General features: G+C 43.1%; 1 protein-coding gene across 3 annotated transcripts in view; it reads right to left on the minus strand.

The window, feature by feature from the left end:
* Window positions 1–1084: 1084 nt before the first annotated feature.
* YEATS2 (YEATS domain containing 2) overlaps window positions 1085–18443 on the minus strand; it is a 112709-nt gene continuing 95350 nt past the window's right edge. For all 3 annotated transcript variants that reach the window (XM_078453176.2, XM_078453177.2, XM_078453178.2), the window contains exons 23-31: window positions 18031–18129; window positions 12252–12354; window positions 11276–11349; window positions 9083–9162; window positions 7775–7976; window positions 6059–6285; window positions 5074–5148; window positions 4264–4337; window positions 1085–2841 (exon numbers count right to left, since the gene is read on the minus strand). In XM_078453176.2, the coding sequence (XP_078309302.1) occupies window positions 2733–2841; window positions 4264–4337; window positions 5074–5148; window positions 6059–6285; window positions 7775–7976; window positions 9083–9162; window positions 11276–11349; window positions 12252–12354; window positions 18031–18129 (1043 nt within the window). In that variant the 3' untranslated portion in view covers window positions 1085–2732. The remainder of the gene's footprint in view (window positions 2842–4263; window positions 4338–5073; window positions 5149–6058; window positions 6286–7774; window positions 7977–9082; window positions 9163–11275; window positions 11350–12251; window positions 12355–18030; window positions 18130–18443) is intronic.

The following is an 18443-nucleotide window of genomic DNA, read 5'->3' on the forward strand; positions in this document are numbered from 1 at the left end:
AATCAATGATTCCATAACCAATGTTAGCACTGCCGGCAGCCGCCTTGATCGGCCTTGAGGATGCACCATGAGGCCCAGCCAGAGGGAGGCCCCTCCAAAGTCCTCACCTGCATTTCGATCAAGGTCTGGCCTCTGTTCCATGGTGCTTCAAAACTCAGAAAAACCCATCACAAATGGGAATACTCTCACACCTGTACTAACACCAGGATTTTAGGCCAAACTCCAAAAAGCAGCTTTTGAGAAAACCTTGACCCTGCAGCCCACCCTGAGGAAGATGGGGGAACCTCCCCTTTGAGTGGGATCAACTCTGCCAGCCCTGTGCACACAGGCTCAAGTAAGAGGGAGTCTCCAACTGAGGTGGAGTGCCTGTGACACAAATCCCTGTCCCATGGTTCCGGTCAAAACTGTGGCTGAGGCACACACTCGGGACAGGAGCCTAAGCACTGCCCCTCTTCTCCTTCCTCCAGACACTTCACTTCCCTAGAGGCTGACAGTAAGTGAAGTCTGGTCCCAAGAAAGCTACGTACCTGGACTCCCATCACGTCCTTCCCTTCCGAACTTCTTGCCTTTGAAGAACCAAAGCTTTCAAAGCCCTTAGTTCTTACTAAGGGTGAATGTAAAAAGTGGTCAGTTCTGAAATATTTCTGCATCTTTGGTAATTTTTTTAGACATTCTGATAGCAGATGGTCACAGCAGGACTGTGTCACAGGAGTAACTTCTTCCAGACCTCAGCATAGACCAATTCTATCTTTCCGGAAAATCCAGTGTGCTGCTTTGTTAGACAATAGGAGCTGTTTTCCCTCTTGGCCTTGGCTTTGAGGAGGCTCTGAGCTCAATTAGGTAGTTTGCCCCAAAGCTGTCAGAAATAATTACTTCCACAGTCAACATGCATCTTCCAATTTTTTTTTTCAGATTTTTATGTAACTGTAATCCTTTATCTTGAAGAGCTGTAAATTCTTTTTGGAAGGAAGTGGAATAATTAATGTAAACCCACAAATACCTATACCTCTGCCCCATTCCAGCTCTCTCTGACTTAATGTAAGAACCCCACCAAGTGTAGTGTTCAAACTCCGAAGAACCCATCACAAATACTAAAAGATTTATTGCAGACTTCTGTTACACAATTATGTTACATGTTATGATACAAACACATTTGAAACATTAACACATGGGAACTATTAAATCATTTAATATTTCATTTGCAAAAAGATAATTACTTTAGGCTTCCATACATGTACTAAATGAACCTGTTGCCATTTGGACCAAATCTTCCTGTAGATCTGTCACAGTCCACTGCTGAATAACCCTGTGCACTTGCCCACTCACCTTGCTTGTACCAGTTCATGTATAGAGTACCTGAGCCTTTATGTACTCGATTTTTTTTTTTTTTACTAAGCCTGGGCCTCCCACTGCCTTACCAAATAGATTTCCTTTTGCATCTGCAATCCTCAGATGTTGAATAAAGAAGTGCAGATTTCTCAGTCATTACCCTGTCTTCCGTTCCTGACCCAAACGCCTACAGAACTCATGAAAATGTGAATTATGTTGGTTGGATAAGTTTGACTCACAGGTTTCAAACTTCCTCCAAGCAGATTCCCAGTAACAGAATAAATTCTTTCCTTTCCTTCGACACAGACTATGTTAGGAAGATTAGGACAGAGTATCTTTAATGGAACTGGACGTCACACGGGGCACTGCAAACCTCCCTTCTTCTGTTCACCTCTCCCACCGAGAGGGCTCCACATATGGATACAACCTATTCTCACTGCTTCTGAGCACTGACATTCCTGCCTCTTGGCTTCGGCAGTTATTTCTCTTTAAGGCACTCAGTGTTTCCTTGAAAAGCTTTTCTTCTTTGAAAAGACTGAATGGAAAAGAACAGGACACTAAATCCACTGACAAGACTTACGGTCCAAGCAGGCCTGCCCCAGAGGCTGCCCCCCCACCAGGCACTCAACATGGGCTCAGTGGCAGGTGCTCCCACATACCACTCTCCGCCCCGCACGCACACTCGCAAAGCTGGTACAAGTCTGCCAAGTACCTGGAGTTTGTGGGTGTTCTCGATTACTAACATTATTTTAAAAGCTTCCCGACTATAGCAAACCTCTCCCTGACTATGCTGGGATCTATCCCTGGACAGTTCTCTGAGCCTGGCTGTAGTAATGTTCCTGTGCTCCACGAACAAAGACTTCTGCTCAGCGTGCAGGCTCCCAGACTTTCTTGTTTTCCACAAGGCATTACTGCTTCCTATAGCTGACTGGGTCCTCTGCACCACGGCCACCGAGTGCCGAGCCCAGTCTGTCTCCAGAGGTTACCAGGTAACTGCTGGAACTGCCTGTAACCTCAGAATGGGTGAAAACCTCTGGTGCCAGTCTTATTCTCTGCCTACACTCAAGCCGAAGATGCCCCTTGACGCCCAGAGGAAAGAAGGACCTGCTACACATGGCCTGGCCCAGCTCTAAGATTCTCTTTACAGAGAGTGAGCAAATGTCAGCTGACAGAGCACACATCCACTCACAGCTTCATTCTAGAATCAGGAAACAAGGTTCTGTCCTGAAGGGATTTGACCTGGGACTGAACACTCTTGGTGTTACAGAGAATTAGGTGGAGACAATGGTTTGGTAGCCATAATATTCTGAGGCACACAGAAAATAACCTCCTTCCCCAAAGAGGAGACATCACAGTTCAAAGCTTTGGCTACATCTTCAAATCCTGCTTTTCCAAGGGCATCTTCATTGATCTTCATTCAATATCCCCATGTGTTTATTTGTGAGGAAGTCCAGAAAAGGAATGTTGCAAATGGCCTGGTGGATGTTGCTCACTGTGATTTCTTTGGGAATCCTGTCGAAAAAACAAAGGATATTAGGTGCAATTTTCTCAGGCATTTAATAATTGAATTAATCCATTTATCAAGCAGACCACCCCGTACACAGGCCCTACTGGAAGGGGACAATGCTGACACCCGGTTTAGGGCCGCATGGGGTGCAGAGAGGCCAGGTGCGTCCTCTCACTCGTTCTCCTTCCCTATTCATTTCTTTCACTTCGGCCAAGACTGGCTTGCCCTCTTCACTGCCAGACCTCTTTAGGGCTCAAATCTGACTTCCCAGTCACAGGTATGAGATGGATTTCAAGAACTTGGTTGAGTGGGGAAAAAAGACTCTGAGGATTGAGGAAAGAGGAAGGAAGTAAAGTGGACAGCACAACAGAATGTCTTTGTAATTCAATCTTAGACTAAAAGCTGAGTCAAAGGACCACAGTACTGTGGGCCCCTGTTTCTGTCTTGGGAAGATGGGAGGTGGAGTCCTGCCAGGCCAGTGTAATGTTAAATGTTCTCATCAAGAGCGCCCAGGCTACCCTGTATCTGCACAGCCAGTACCACGGCAGTGAGCAGGGGCCGCAGAAGGCCCTCAGCCCACTCTTGGATCTCATGCCGGGAAAGGAGCATTCCAGGAACTCCCGTTTCCCCTTCCTTCTTTTTAAAGACATCTTCCACGCTGCCCAATGTATTATATTCTTGTGATGTCTGACCTAACGGTCCTCTGATCTAGGCCTCTTCATGTCCTCAGACACTCATACATCTGTAAATTTTACAAATTTATGACACGCTTTAAGCATATATACTGGGATAAAATACTTGCTTCCTTTGAAAGGAATGCCAGGATGTGGAACAAAGAAAAGCCTGTCTGCCATTCTTCAGGGCCTAGGAAAAGGCAAAACTCCGTGTCCTGATCAGTGATAATTAGGGAGGCAGCAAAGCAGTGGTGAGCCTGTGGGCTTTAGAGCCAGTGAGGTCTGAGGTGAATGTAGGTTCTCTATCACACATGTGCAGGGAAAGGCAGGGAACACTAACTTTCAAAGCCCAGATTCCTGACTTCTAAAAACAGGGTTACAGTTCTCCAATGGAAAATAAATCAGGTAACATATGCAATGTGTGACTCCAACATCTGACACATAACAGACAGTATTATTATCTTTAATTGCAAAGAGTTGGTATTTGTTCAACCCTGTAGTGTTGGAACAGTGTGTCTGAAGTAGTGACTGGAAAGATACAGACCTTGGGGAAACAGTGAGCTTTCACAATGAGAGTCTCTCAAAATGACCAAGCAGACCCCTGAGCCTGTCTACCTCTGAGAATGTCCCAAGCACGGCCACCTCCATCTCCAACTGGATTGATTTCAGTAAGTATAAAACCTTTGGATGGGCAACTCAACTGTCAGGAAAGATCTGTAAACCTAGTACCACGGACTAAAGAGATAGGAGTACCTGTTGTGAGATGCTGTCTGGTATCCAACTGCCAAAGCCTGTCTCAGGATGTCGTTCACCAGCTGCTCTGTGGCCTATGACAGAAGACGTGATTACTCTCAGAAACGGCCACCTGCCTGCTGGTAAGAAGGGACACATCTGACCCCGTCCCATACACAAAACTTGGAAAACAACTGTATCTCAGGATCAAAAGTCCTTAAGAAAAAACTCAGCGTTCAAGTAACAGACCACGAATATTAGCTCACAACAATAGAGCCCATGATTCTGAGAAATTTTGAATGGGGATAACGTTCATTAACCAGACACTGTTTTTTAAGGAAAAAACAGGTGAGGGTTATTTGTGAGTGATATCTGCTGCGAGAGGGGTCCATCAGGAAAGGAGCTGCTTCAGGCCAGGTAAGGAAGCAATTTTGTCATCCTCTTGCCCAGGGAGGGCACGGCTGTGGTTATTTCTCTGTTGCTGTGACATGTGGAGAAAACCCAAGGCTTTGCTTTGAGAGCATGCTCACCTCAGAATGCTTCAAAAGGCACTAAGAAGTATCATTAGAGTGACACCAGCGCAAAAACTCTTGGAGATGCTTTAACACTCAGAAGACCCATGATTTAGTTCATTTAAAAGTCAGAATGAGGAAAAAAAAGAGGAAATGTTAAGCCTGAATAAGATGAAAAAACTTATCTCTGATGTTCCATTTCTGCCTTTGTCCCTTATTCAAAACAGCCTGGGACCCAGACTATCCTGCCTGGCTGGCACCTCAGTGCTTCAGCCCCTGGAGGCAGCTCATGGGCCCTCTGATGCCAGCAGGCACCCACCTTTAAAATCATGTCCTCTACCACAGACGCATACACGTTCTTGTGAAGTGCCACGGGCTGCAGGGTGATCCCAATCTGGAAAAGGAGAAGAAAGCCATTTGTTCCTCCTTCTACCCTACAAACAACCTCTCTCCAAACAAGCACACTTCTTGGATACCCAAAGGGATGTCCAGTTGAAAGAATAACTCTCAAGCAATCTGGACAAAGCTCAGGGGAAGTAACACAAAATGTAACAACTGGAAGAATACGCTATCCTATTTCTCTTTGTTTCTGAGTGGTTGTTAAAAAATACTATTATAATCCTGCTTTTACCCCCAAATCTCCTTCATGAAGATCATGGTCAGAATTGCCACGAATTCTGAGTGTAGGATTAAGACACTGGAAAGCCTAGAATCAGACTTCAGGCCCTGTTTGCAAAAGGTGATGAACATATACCTGGAGACTGTGTCTTGCCCCATCTGGCATTTTCTCCCGTAAAGAAAGACTCTTCCCCTCTGGGTCCCAAGTACAGGTGACAGATGCTGAAGAGCAGCTGAGCTCCACCAGAGGAGGAGAGAGAACTGTCTCCAGTACCGCAGGGTAGTGTGTGTGCCACACCCACACCACAGGCAGGGCACGTGGGGGCTATAAGATGTTAGGGCGAGCTGACCCTCTCAAGTACCACTTGGCAATATTACCGCGTGCCTCAGGAGGGAGAGGTGCTTCTATACCGAGGCGAATGAGAGCAAAGATGAAAGTAGAAAGTGTCTACACCTAGCTGCCTCTGCTTCAGTTCCACGGCCAGCAAGCAACCTTCCACATGTAATTAGTTTTCCTGCCCTGATGTAGCAAAGGGGACACCCAGAGAGCATAACCCAAGTCCGTCAGGCACAAGTGACTCACACATTTCAGACAGGAAAGTCTGGTTGTCGGTTTATAAAGCTGAGGGTCTGAGTATGAAGCACCTGGTTTGTGACCAAAAAACACAACAGGCCACAGCCCCTACCTTCTGTGTGATGTCACCAATAAATTCAGACCCCAGTGTGGGTGGCAGGTACAACTTCATTTCTTCCTGCTTCTCTTCCTGTTCTTTTTTGACGTTGATCTTTAATGGCTCTGGGAGGCTGAGGATATCCACCTCCTCTTCATTCTCCGGCTCTCTTTTCTGGAACTGCTGTAGGTCCTCCAGTTTCCGGCAGAGGCTGTCCGCAGAGGAGAATGACGACGGGCACTCTAAATGAGAGGTACTTAGTCTTAGGGCAGTTGTGGTGGCAAAAGAAAAGGACTTTCCATCTCTGTAAGACCAACAGTCTGAGACCCAGAGAAGAAGGGATGAGTATCAGGGGAGCTGACCTTCTCTCCAGTTCTAGAATTCTATGGATCTGTAACTGTGAGAACTAGTGATTCATGAGACAGACAAGCACAGAGACCGGCATCTCGTGTTAATGTATATGTGATGTGACTGCAATCTAAGACAAAGCAGACACTACACAATTCTGACTTACGCCACCCAAAACTAGGCCATCCCCTCAAGCCCCAAATGCTAATGAGTAACTGATTTTCATATCTTAAATCTGGAAAACTTAAAAGTGCACAGTGAAGAAAATAAAAATCACCCACATGAGCACCTCTCACTGCTCAGAGGTTAAGTACTGTTAACATTTTCATTTTTAATAAGTCGATTTACACAAAGTCTAACAAAGAGTATTAGAACTTGAAAGCCAGAAGAGGAGGACCTGGGAATCTTACAACGGGCTTAGGGGTGCCTAGCAGGGTGGTGGCAGGGCACCAGCTCCTGGCTTATTTTGCTTCACTGACTGGGTACTTACAAATTAATCGGCCATATTAACAGAAAGCATTGTATATGTAAAGTATGGTGCTTCATGTATGCCACCAATGAGGTATGGAGATAATCAGTATGGTTTCTGTCCTGCAAAGAACTTAGATATTTCTTTCTGACAAACTGTGAAGGTTTGATACTAAATGCTGCTGGATTTCAGAGGAAGGAGAGGTCGTCCTGCATGAGGGCTCTCTGGACAGCTTCAGGGAGAACACTGAACTTGTGTCTCAAAGGTCTCCCACACTGTCCCTGGATCCCAGGCTCCCTCAGAGTGGGAGGTGGCGCTTCTGCTTTTCTACACAAGTAGTGTAGGGCTGGGAGGAGAAAACAACCTTTCTTATTAAGGTAAAACTCAAAATATCTTTTATGCCCTGCTCCCACCCCATACAGCACAACTCTTGGTTTCTTTACCATAAAACAATTCATCCTGTCTGCAACATTATTAGTTGTTTCCAGCTGAGCCTCCAATGCTGGGTGCTGCACTTCCTAGCTAGGTCTGGAAATAAAGTAATGGATAAGGCAGCAACTCCATCTTCAAGGAGATTGGGTAGACTTGTCTACGAGTGGTTGCAAGGTTACAAAGGAAGGAGAAGTCAGTTCTATCTGGAGGAAAGGAGGTGGGTTAGGAAAGTCTTCAAAGAAGAAATGATCTAACTGTGTGCCTGCTGTATGTCACAGGCTGGAACATTCCTGGCTGGGGCAGGGGAGGACAGGACACACAGCTACAGGTGAGCAAATGCTCATGTTCTTTAAGGTGGCTCTTCAAGTCCTCTGGGGTTGAAGTGGTCCAAGAACCGTGGAGGCTGAAGGGATGAGAGCGTGTTCCACGGAAACACCTCTCGGGCTACTGATGGTGCCCAGTGAGCCCCACCAAAGGTGTACCTGGCTCACTGTCGATTTGGGTCAGCACATCCTCAATAGAGTCCCCGTCGCTCCTCAGTGTCTCAGGATCAGGTGGGGTATAGCCATGGCAGCGACACCAGTGAGCAATGTGCTTGGTTTTAAGGGGAGTCAGGTGGTGAAATCTTGGATTCTTCTCCAGTATTTCTTGTAAGACTTTTCGCATTGTCATTGCTCTTTGCCACTTAAAAAAATATTTTTTTGAACCATAATCAATTTCAACTTAGCAATGTGTTAAAATAAATCATTCAACTGTAAATTACCATGCTAACTTGTCAGAATTATTTTTTTTTAAATCTGATTGTGCTTTTTAAAAGTTAAAAAAATTTTTTTCTTTAAATGTTTATTTATTTTGAGAGACAGAGCGTGAGCAGGGGAGGGGCAGAGAAAGAGGGAGACACAGAATCCGAAGCAGGCTCCAGGCTCTGGGCTGTCAGCACAGAGCCTGATGCGGGGCTCAAACCCACAAGTGAGATCATGACCTGAGCCTGGCTCAACTGACTGAGCCACCCAGGCACCCCTAAAAGTTTTTAAAGGAAGTAAAGGAGGGGCGCCTGGGAGGCTCAGCCAGTTAAGCATCTGACTTTGGCTCAGGTCATGATCTCACAGCTCGTGGGTTCGAACCCCACATCGGGCTCTGTGCTGACAGATCGGACCCTGGAGACTGCTTTGGATTCTGTGTCTCCCTCTGTCTTTGCCCCCCCCCCCCCCCCCCGCCATCATGATGTTCGGTCTTTTATCTCTCTCAAAAATGAATAAACATTAAAAAAAATTTTTTTAAAAGAAGTCAAGGAATGTATATCAGATGTTTATGAAATAACAATGAAACTCCTAGGCTCTTCACCTGGTCTCAACCCATGGTCTCCTACTGCCCTTTTCCCCCAGTCTTCCCCAAACCCATCACACCAACTTCCTCAGAGCATGCCTTCACATGTGCCAATTTCTCCTGTAACCCCATCATCTGGCATAGGAGCTGCTGCATTGGAAGTAATCAACAAATACCTGGTTTCATTTTAATATACTGAAATACATATAAGATTTTTAGAGATTTTTACCAATGCAGGATAAACAAGTAGACCTTTCAAAGGCTAGCTCCAAGTGTTTAAAAAATGAGATTTTTAATGGAGGAAAAAATTCTACCACCAAATATTTAATAAAATATGTTGCAAATTTTGTCACTGTTCCAGAAGACAAGGTTTATGGAAGCAGCCTGAATGCACATGTGTTCTGGTTATTTTCTTCCCAGACTCAGTGGCAGCCTGCATCACAAATAGGCAGACAAAGGATTACCTCAGCAGCTCTCCTTTTTCCAATGTTCCAGCCATAATACTGCTCCACAGACTTCGCAGAAAAACAGCTGGCATCTTCACCTAGAATGCACATATCCAGCAAACTCTATGAATAAAGTTGGTATGATTTAAATCAAACCTTATCTGCGAGAGATATGTCCCAAAGTTTCTTTAGACCTATTTATTGGATATACATTCCTTACTGGGCAAAATGGATATACGTTCCTCACTAACACAGAGAGAGAGCTTCTCCTTAAAAGAGAAGGCATCTTATTACTGGTGTGTACTCAAAACAACATTAGTCTCTGGGAAATCGGCTTCTTTGGCAGAGCAACCTTCATGGCAGTCGACTACCTATTCAAATCAGTGGAGATGGCACTCCACTAGGGACATGAGGTCTGAGGTCTAGCCCTGGCCTTGCCATGAACTCACTAAGTGGTGTCAGGCATCCTATAGCACCCCTCTGGCTTCAGTTCTCTGATCTGTAAAATGAGACCATTGGGACAGATAGTCTCTAACCTGCCTTCCAGTTCTAGTATTCTATATTTGTATCTAAGTTTTTAAAAAACATTTTTGGGGCACCGGGGTGGCTCAGTCGGTTAAGCATCCAACTTCAGCTCAGGTCATGATCTCACAGTCCGTGGGTTTGAGCTCCATGTTGGGCTCTGTGCTGACAGCTCAGAGCCTAGAACCTGTTTCAGATTCTGTGTCTCCCTCGCTCTCTGCCCCTCCGCTCGTGTGCAGTCTCTCTCAAAAATAAACATTAAAAAAAATTTTTTTAAGTAAAAATAAAAAACAGATTTCTGGTTTTTTTTCTGCCAGGCTAGGAAAATGTCCCTGAAAGTTTCCTTTGAACTACCTGAGAATGACCCCCCCTGATTTCAACCAAGAAAAAAAGAGGTAATTTCTTTGCTGTTAGAAAAAAATAAGCAGGGGGGCGCCTGGGTGGCTCAGTTGGTTAAACATCCGACTTCAGCTCAGGTCATGATCTCACGGTCCGTGAGTTCGAGCCCCGCGTCGGGCTCTGTGCTGACAGCTCGGAGCCTGGAGCCTGCTTCCGATTCTGTGTCTTCCTTTCTCTCTCTCTCTGCCCCTCCCCTGCTTACCCTCTGTCTCTGTCAAAAATAAAATAAAACATCAAAATAAAAAAAATTAAAAAAAAAAAAGAAAAGAAAAGAAAAAAATAAGCAGGGCAGGCTGTACTTGGCCTGTCATTTTCATATTCCCATGAATGTAACATGATAATCTATTTCATCCCTTCCCTATAAATGTTTGCAAGGTGCCTGGGTGGCTCAGCTGGTTGAATGTCAGCTCTTGATTTCGGCTCAGGTCATGATCTCACAGTTCATGAGTTCAAGCCCCGCATCGGGCTCTGTGCTGATGGCATATAGCTTGCTTGGGACTATCCCTCTCTCTCTGCCCCTCCCTCCCTCTCCCTCTCCCTCTCAAAAATAAATAAATAAACTTTAAAAAAAAAAAAAAAAAAAAAAAGGAAGTTTAAATGTTCGTAGTCATCTTGCCCAAGAGCGTACGCCTGAGTATCAACAGGCTATCTGCCCCCTAAAGGCAGCTGATTCTGTCCAAAGAACTGAGAGGCAAGTTTTTCAGTCTTGTTGACGATGGGTAGTGACAGAACAGACTTCACTGTTGGGGAGTCTTGACAACTGTGCATTTGTACAAAGTGAGGGATCGTGAGGGATAAAAGATTAATGGCTTTAGAGTCAGACCTAGGTTAGTATCCTCCCTCACTACCCACTGCTAGTGATCTTTGAGTAAGTTACTTAGCCTTGGTTTTCTCATCTGTAAAATGGAGATAATACCACCTATCCCACAAGAGACAGTAAATGTACTGAGCCTGCACAGAGTCTGGCACATTGCAGGCAAAGACTAATCTGCCTTAATAAGCATTAAAAACTAATGCAGTTTTATACAACAGATTTACTAAGATTTACATACAACAAATGTAAAAAATTCCTTCCATAGATCATAGTGTTAACAGTAAAAGGCCAACTGGTTGACCAAGATATTATGAATTCTAAAAGCCTGCAAATGAACTATAGTTGTAACTAAAACCTCCTAAGATAACTACTACATCAGTATTAATTTACACTACAATATGATTTAAGTTGACTCAATAAACCAAGTAGTTCACAGCTTTAAAAATGCATCCATATATTCAGTATAATTATCTTACTTTTTGCAGTGATTAAGGGAATCTTCTTTACCACTGCTGTTAAGAGTTGCTGGATAGTCTCTAAATGGTCTATCCTGAGAATAAAAAAAAAAGATTAAGGTAGTAAACACACACAGTGTTTTCTAGCCACATATATATACACACATACACACATACACATACACACACGAATTTATGTACATATCCTCTTTCCAAGGGAATTAAAACATAACGAATTGTACTAGGCAGGTCTTTCCTTTCATGGATAGCCTTTTAAACATAAACCAGATGAGACCCCAGGAATGGCAAATTACACAAATATGTTTAATTTTATGTTTTAAAATTAAATAATCACATACCTTTTTCAATTCAATGCTACTAGAGCAGAGAATTTTCTATATTCAAATGCCTATTCTTAGGGTTATTACAGCTCATGCTGTCACCTATCATGTGAAAGTGGCTAAGTTTCTACTGTCCCCAGTAATTTGACATGCTTCAAAATACATGGGCAGAGGTGGGTTCCCAATTTGGAAATTAGAAAATCTCATGAAATGTTTTCAGAAAAAGCAATGACTGTGTATGGCCCATGAAAAGGCAGCTGTTTAAGTTAGGCAGGTGTATGGATACTCAGACATAAAATGTATACACACCTGAGTAATTACCCCACAGAAATTTCATACCCAAGGATTCAGCAAAGAAAGTACATGTTGTCAAGCTCCACTGGAGGGAGATCTGTACCACCTGAGGCTTCCAAGGCAACAAATCCAGTGCCTCCCGCCCTTAGATGACATCAGTGTATTAACTGAAGACTCCTGAGCTGTGCATCAAGCAGAAACACTTGTTCAACTGCACATGGACAGAAGGTCCCACCCATCAAGGGGCTTACTTCTATACACACACAACTCTGCACATACTCAGCTGTCACAGGAACGGGTTTTAAAAAGTATCATAAAAACACCAAAATCACAACTCCCTTAGAAAGGACTGAAATAATTACTTAATGACATAGTTTCCCAGTTCAGAACTTTCTTCTGTTTTCACTGGTGTCTGACCCTCCTGAGAGAGGCAGCCTGGCCCAGGCGTTTCTGGTTCAGTCTTTACTACAAGGGAAGAGCAACAAAAGAGAGCTGTAAGCCTTCAATGACGGAAGGACATGTGCAGGCAGAAACAAAAGCTCTTCCACTGAAACTCAGGGAGGAAACTGCCACAGCAGCTGCTGCAGAGACACAGCTAGGGGACTGAGATGGCACCCATCATCACAGGATCAGCAGACAAGGGAAGAACTGTTACTCTGGGTCTCAGGGGGAGCAACTCTAGGCTCATGACAAGGCGGGCAATAAAATGGCTTTTTATATATTTCTTAAAGGGCCAACCACACCACTATGTGAGATCCCCCCCATCTCTCTCTCTCTCGCGTGCGTGCCCGTGCGCACACGCACATGCACACACACTCACACACACACACACACACATTAAAATACAATGCTGGCATGTTCTAATATCCTATTGGATATCATCTCTCCAGCTAAGTTTATCAACTTTCAGCATTATCTTAGTGTTCTGAGACACAAGGCATAAGCAAAATTCAGATCTGCTGTGCTTGGAAATAACCAAGCCAATCACATTAGGCTTTAATCTTACTAAATCTACTGACAGAAGATAGCAAGGTCTCAGGTGCATGTGTCTCCCTGTATTTCTGCGTCTTTTTCGTCAAAAAACCATGACCACACACTTTCTGCTTCTGCATCAGCTTCCTTGCCTTTAATCCTTCCCTTTCAATTCACCTTGCATATCCGGACCAGAAAATTTTCCTAAGTGACCTTTTTAGTGTCATTTCCATACTTAACATCCTTCAGTACTTTCCTATGTAACAAGAGTCTACAAATGAGATCTACTAATACATCTCTATACATCTCTCTTCCTTTTTATTGATACATAGCTTGCAAAAAATGTACAAATATTAAGGGTATGGTTCAATTACCTATGTCTACACCCATGTACACCACTCCAATCAAGATATAGAGTTATTTCTAGTCCTCAACTAGGCTCCCTATGCTTTTGGTAGTTCCTCCCTGCCAAAGATAATCACCTTTTGTCCACTTTGAATTTCACATAACTGGAATCTTACTGCACATAATCCTTTGCATCAGCATCTTTTTAGCTATTAAAAACAACAATGCAATGGACGTTCCTGTATATGTCTTTTGGTGGATGGACATATGTGTGCACTTCCTAGAAGTGTATTTGCTGGAATGGAGGGCAGATGTAGGAGATTTACTAATTAGAATCTAATAAGATTTATTAGAAATCTAATCTAATTAGAAATCTAACCTAATCTAATAAATGTAAGATTTATTAGAATCTAACCTGCAGTTTGGCAGATCAGAAAATGTCAAACTGCTTTCCAAAGTGATTATATCAATTTCTAGTCCCACCAGCAGGGCATGTGAGTTCCAGCTGCATCACATCTTTGCCAAAACTTGAATGGCCAGTGTTTTATTTGGTGATGTAACAGCATTTCACTATGGCTTTAATTTGTATTTCCTTGATGACTAATGACATTGAACAACTTTGCATATCTTTATGAGCTATCTGGATATCCTCTTCAGTGCAGTGTCTGTTCACCGTTCTTTAAAGAAAAATTAGTGTCCGTATTTTTCATATTGATTTTTCGATGGTCTGCGTATGTATACTCTAGCTATGACTCCTTTGTTAGATGTATCAATCACCACTATCTTGAGTATGTGGCTTGACTTTCACTCTTAATTTTGTACCTCTAATGAAGTGAGGTTCCCAGTGTTATGGACCTTTTCTTTTATGGCTAGTTTTCTTACCTGTTCTGTTTACAAAGCACCTTTGCCCAAGGTCATGAAGATATTCTCTTCTAGATGCTTTATTGCTTTACCTTTCACATTTAGCTCTATATCCAACTCAAATTAATTTTTGTTTATGGTGTAAGGTTCAGTGTTTTCCCAAATGGATATATCTAATTAACCCAGCATTATGTATGGTAATGAACATCCCTTCCCTACTGAATGTCATAATCAGGTGACCATATACGTGGAAGTCTATTTTTGGGTTCTCTTTTCCATTCCATTATTCTGTTTATTCTTGAACCAATTCAACACTATCTCTGCAGCTTTAAATTTTTTTTTTTAATGTTTTTATTTATTTTGAAGGAGAGAGAGACCGAGCGTGAGCAGGGGAGGAGCAGAGAGAGGGAGACATAGAATTTGAAGCAGGCTCCAGGCTCTGAGCTGTCAGCACAGAGCCCGATGTGGGGCTCAGACTCACAAACTGTGAGATCATGACCTGAGCCGAAGTCGGACGCTTAGCCGACTGAGCCACCCAGGTGCCCCTATCTCTGTAGCTTTTTTTTTTTTTAATGTTTATTTTTATTTTTGAGAGAGACAGAGACAGAATGCGAGTGGGTTAGGGGCAGAGAGAGAGGGAGACACAGAATCTGAAGCAGGCTCCAGGCTGTCAGCACAGGGCCTGACGCAGGGCTCGAACTCACGAGCTGTGAGATCATGACCTGAGCTGAAGTCGGACGCTCAACCGACTGAGCCACCCAGGCACCCCTCGCTGTAGCTTTAAAGTGTATATATATCTGATGGTCCAAGTTCCCTAGTTTTTTGTTCTTCAAAACTGCCTCAGCTACTCTAGGCCTTTGCATTCCCACGTATATTTTAGATTTATCTTGTCCATTTTTGGGGCGGGGAAAAAGCATAACACATCATGTTTTTAGTAAGTTAACATAATTATTCATATTTGTAAGAAATTAGTTGAGGCCTGAACAACTTGCAGGACTGGAGAGCCAACCCTCCCCCTTCAGTCAAAAATCCATGTGTTTAACTTTTGGCTCCCCAAAAACTTAACTATTAACAACGTACTACTGACTGGAAGCCTTACCAAACACAATTAATACATATTTGCATGTTGTATATATTATATACTGTGTTCCCGTAATGAAGCTAGAGACAAAAAAAATTAAGAAAATCATAAGGAAGACAAAATACATTTACAGTACTGTATTGCAAAAAAAATCTGTGTAATAAGGGGGCCTGCACTGTTCAAACCGGTGTTGTTCAAGTGTCAACTGTATTTATAATTTATTATGTTTATAATGGAATATCCTCCTTCCATTTATTTAGGTCTTGTTAATTTCTCTCAGAACTGTTTAGTAGGTTGCTAGCACTTAATTTCTACATAAAAATTAAATTTTTATGTATTGACTTGTATCAAATGACCTTGCTAATTTCATTTTTGACAGTATATATTCCCCCACTCCCTAGTGATTTCAAGACTTCAAGAAACAGAAAGGGGGTGCTTGGGTGGCTCAGTTGGTTAAGCGTCTGACCTCCACTCAGGTCATGATCTCATGGTTCGTGAGTTCAAGCACCGCGTCAGGCTCTGTGCTCACAGCTCAGAGCCTGGAGCCTGGAGCCTGCTTCAGATTCTGGTCTTCCTCTCTCTCTGCCCCTCCCCCATTCACACTCTGTCTCTCTCAAGAATAAAAAACTAAAAAAAAAAAAAAAAAGACACAGAAGGAAGTCCTCAGAAAAAGTTCTAGTTCTACAGGTGCAAGTACACTTATATTAATCTGGCCCTCAAACTACTACAGAATTATACTGTTAGCATTTTTAGGTTGACACAGCTATTCTACTAGAGAAATGAAAACATATGCTCTTAAAAACTTATACATAATAACTTTTAACAACTCTAATGTCCACCAATAGGAGAAAGAATAAACAAATTATGATGTATTCCTACAGTGTGGAATACTATTCAGGTACAATAAATATGAATCTGAAAAATATTATGGTGAGTAAATAAAACCAGACGTGGAAGAATGCATGTGCTCCCATTCATATAAAGTTAAAAAAAAAGCAGACACACTATTCTATTCTAGTCTATTCTAAGGGAAATCAGAACAGTGGCTGCCTATAGGGGTTGGAAACTGACTGGAAGGAGCACAAGGTGATGAAAATTTCTGTATCTTGAATGGAAAATGGGTTACATGGGTTTATAATAAAACTCATCAAATGGTATGCTAATTATCTTTGCATTTCAATATACAAAATTTTATAATTAAAATAAAAACAGATGCCCTGACCCCAGTCCAAAATTAACTGAGTCAGGGGTCCCTGGGTGGCTCATTCGCTTGAGCATCTGACTCTTGGTTTCGGCTCAGGTCGTGATCTCACAGTTTCCTGAGTGTGAGCCCCATGTCGCGCTCTGGGCAGACAGCATGGAGCCTGCTTGGGATTCTCTCTCTCCCTCTCTCTCTGCCCTTCCCCCACTTGCGCTGTCTCTCTCTCTCTCTCTCTCAAAATAAATAAACCTAAAAAAAAATTTAACTGAATCAGAATCTGCATGAGGAAGGCCTATGAAATATAGCTACTATTGAGGAGAACTACTGGTCCAGACTAATCCAATTCTTTTATTAGCAATCTTTTGATCAGAGGTTGGCAAACTTTTCCTATAAAGGACTAACCAGTAAATATTTTAGGCTCTGTGGGTCATATGACCCCGGGTGCAACTGATTAACTCTGAGGTGGCAGAGCATCCACCAATAATATGTAAATAAATGGGAATGGTTGGGTGCCAATTACTTTTATTTAAAAAACAGGCAGGGGAGGGGCGTCTGGGTGGCTCAGTCGGCTGAGCATCCGACATCGGCTCAGGTCATGATCTCACAGTTTGTGGGTTCGAGCCCCGCATCAGGCTCTGTGCTGACAGCTCAGAGCCTGGATCCTGCTTCGGATTCTGTGTCTCCTTCTCTCTGCCCCTCCCCCGCTCATGCTCTGTCTCTCAAAAATAAATAATGTTAAAAAAAAACCTTTTTTTAAAAACAGGCAAGGACTGTAATCAGCAAATCCATGTTTTAGTTGGTCATGCTGTAAGTAACAAATTCACCTTTCTTCAAGACTACTGTGAAAGATCCAGCATGCCTGAGAAGCAGACCTACTTCAAATTCTGACTACACTGCTTTTTAACTTTCAAGATTTGGGAAGTAGATACTTACTATCTCCAAACTTCACTTTCCTCATCTGTAATACGAGCATAATAGCTACCCTGAAGGACTGTGAGAATTAGTGATATATATAAAGTAGCCAGCAAGGTTCCTGGTATCCTTCAGGCTCTTAACACATGGTAGCTATCATTATTACAGATGTTACAGATTTCAAAATGTGTTGCTCTAACCCATTGCACTATCTCAATCTACTCAGTAGTCAGAAATGTCCCCCTTGCCAGCCTGCCAAAGTTTGGCCCCACCTAAAGCTCCTTTACAACGATACACCCTAGGTGAGTCCCCTAATTGGTTTACTTCCCCCAAACAAACCCTACTGCTCCCTCAATCTGGCACGCCCCTTCCCCCTCCACAGCTTAACATGCTTCACCCTTCTTAAGTCTAGGTTATAATCCCTGCCCCGCACAAAGTCCTACACCTCCACACCCACTCCACACCCCACCAACCCTGACCAGACATCCTAGACCAAAACACTTCACATTCACATTTTCCAGCTCACTTATGCTGGAGTTATCAATCACTGCCTGCTGTCTACAACTCAGTTCAACCTGATTGTAAGTTCTTGGAGGACAGAAATGCTGCTTTAAACATCTCTGCATTTCCCTCAATGTCAGGTCTACTCTAAAATACTCTAAGTATTTCTGAAGGGACTGATTCACAGATGCTGAAACTTGAAGGGACCCAGATTACAGTAACGCCTTGCACGAAACTTCCGGGCAAAAATACCGTGAGAAACACCTACCTTTTGTAACAGCTGCTGGAGCAGAGCTGGGGACAACTGGGTTTGGGGAAGCTACAGGCAGAATGGCAGGTGATTTGTTGGCAGAAAATGACTGAACCACTAACAGGGAAAAAAAGGGAGAGGATGTAAGAAATACAGAAATCATTCTAATGATGACCTAACTCCCAGGTGATGGCCCCATTTTAGACTAAAGGCACAAGAACAATTTCAGTACATTAAAAAGGTCCTTATTAATACAGTGATGTGACAAGGTAGGGTAGGCTGTTTACTATTAGCACCAGGGTAACTGAGCTTTTATTATCTTCCACTGTGGAAATGGGGGCTTGTCACTAAGAAAATAAAAATCCAATTAGCTTGGAACTCTCCTGAACACTTAAAATGTTCCCCGGCTACTCAACTTTAGAAATGGGGAG

The sequence above is a fragment of the Panthera onca genome, chromosome C2 (genome assembly GCF_046562875.1).
Source record: "Panthera onca isolate mPanOnc1 chromosome C2, mPanOnc1 haplotype 2, whole genome shotgun sequence".
Taxonomy (NCBI): domain Eukaryota; kingdom Metazoa; phylum Chordata; class Mammalia; order Carnivora; family Felidae; genus Panthera; species Panthera onca.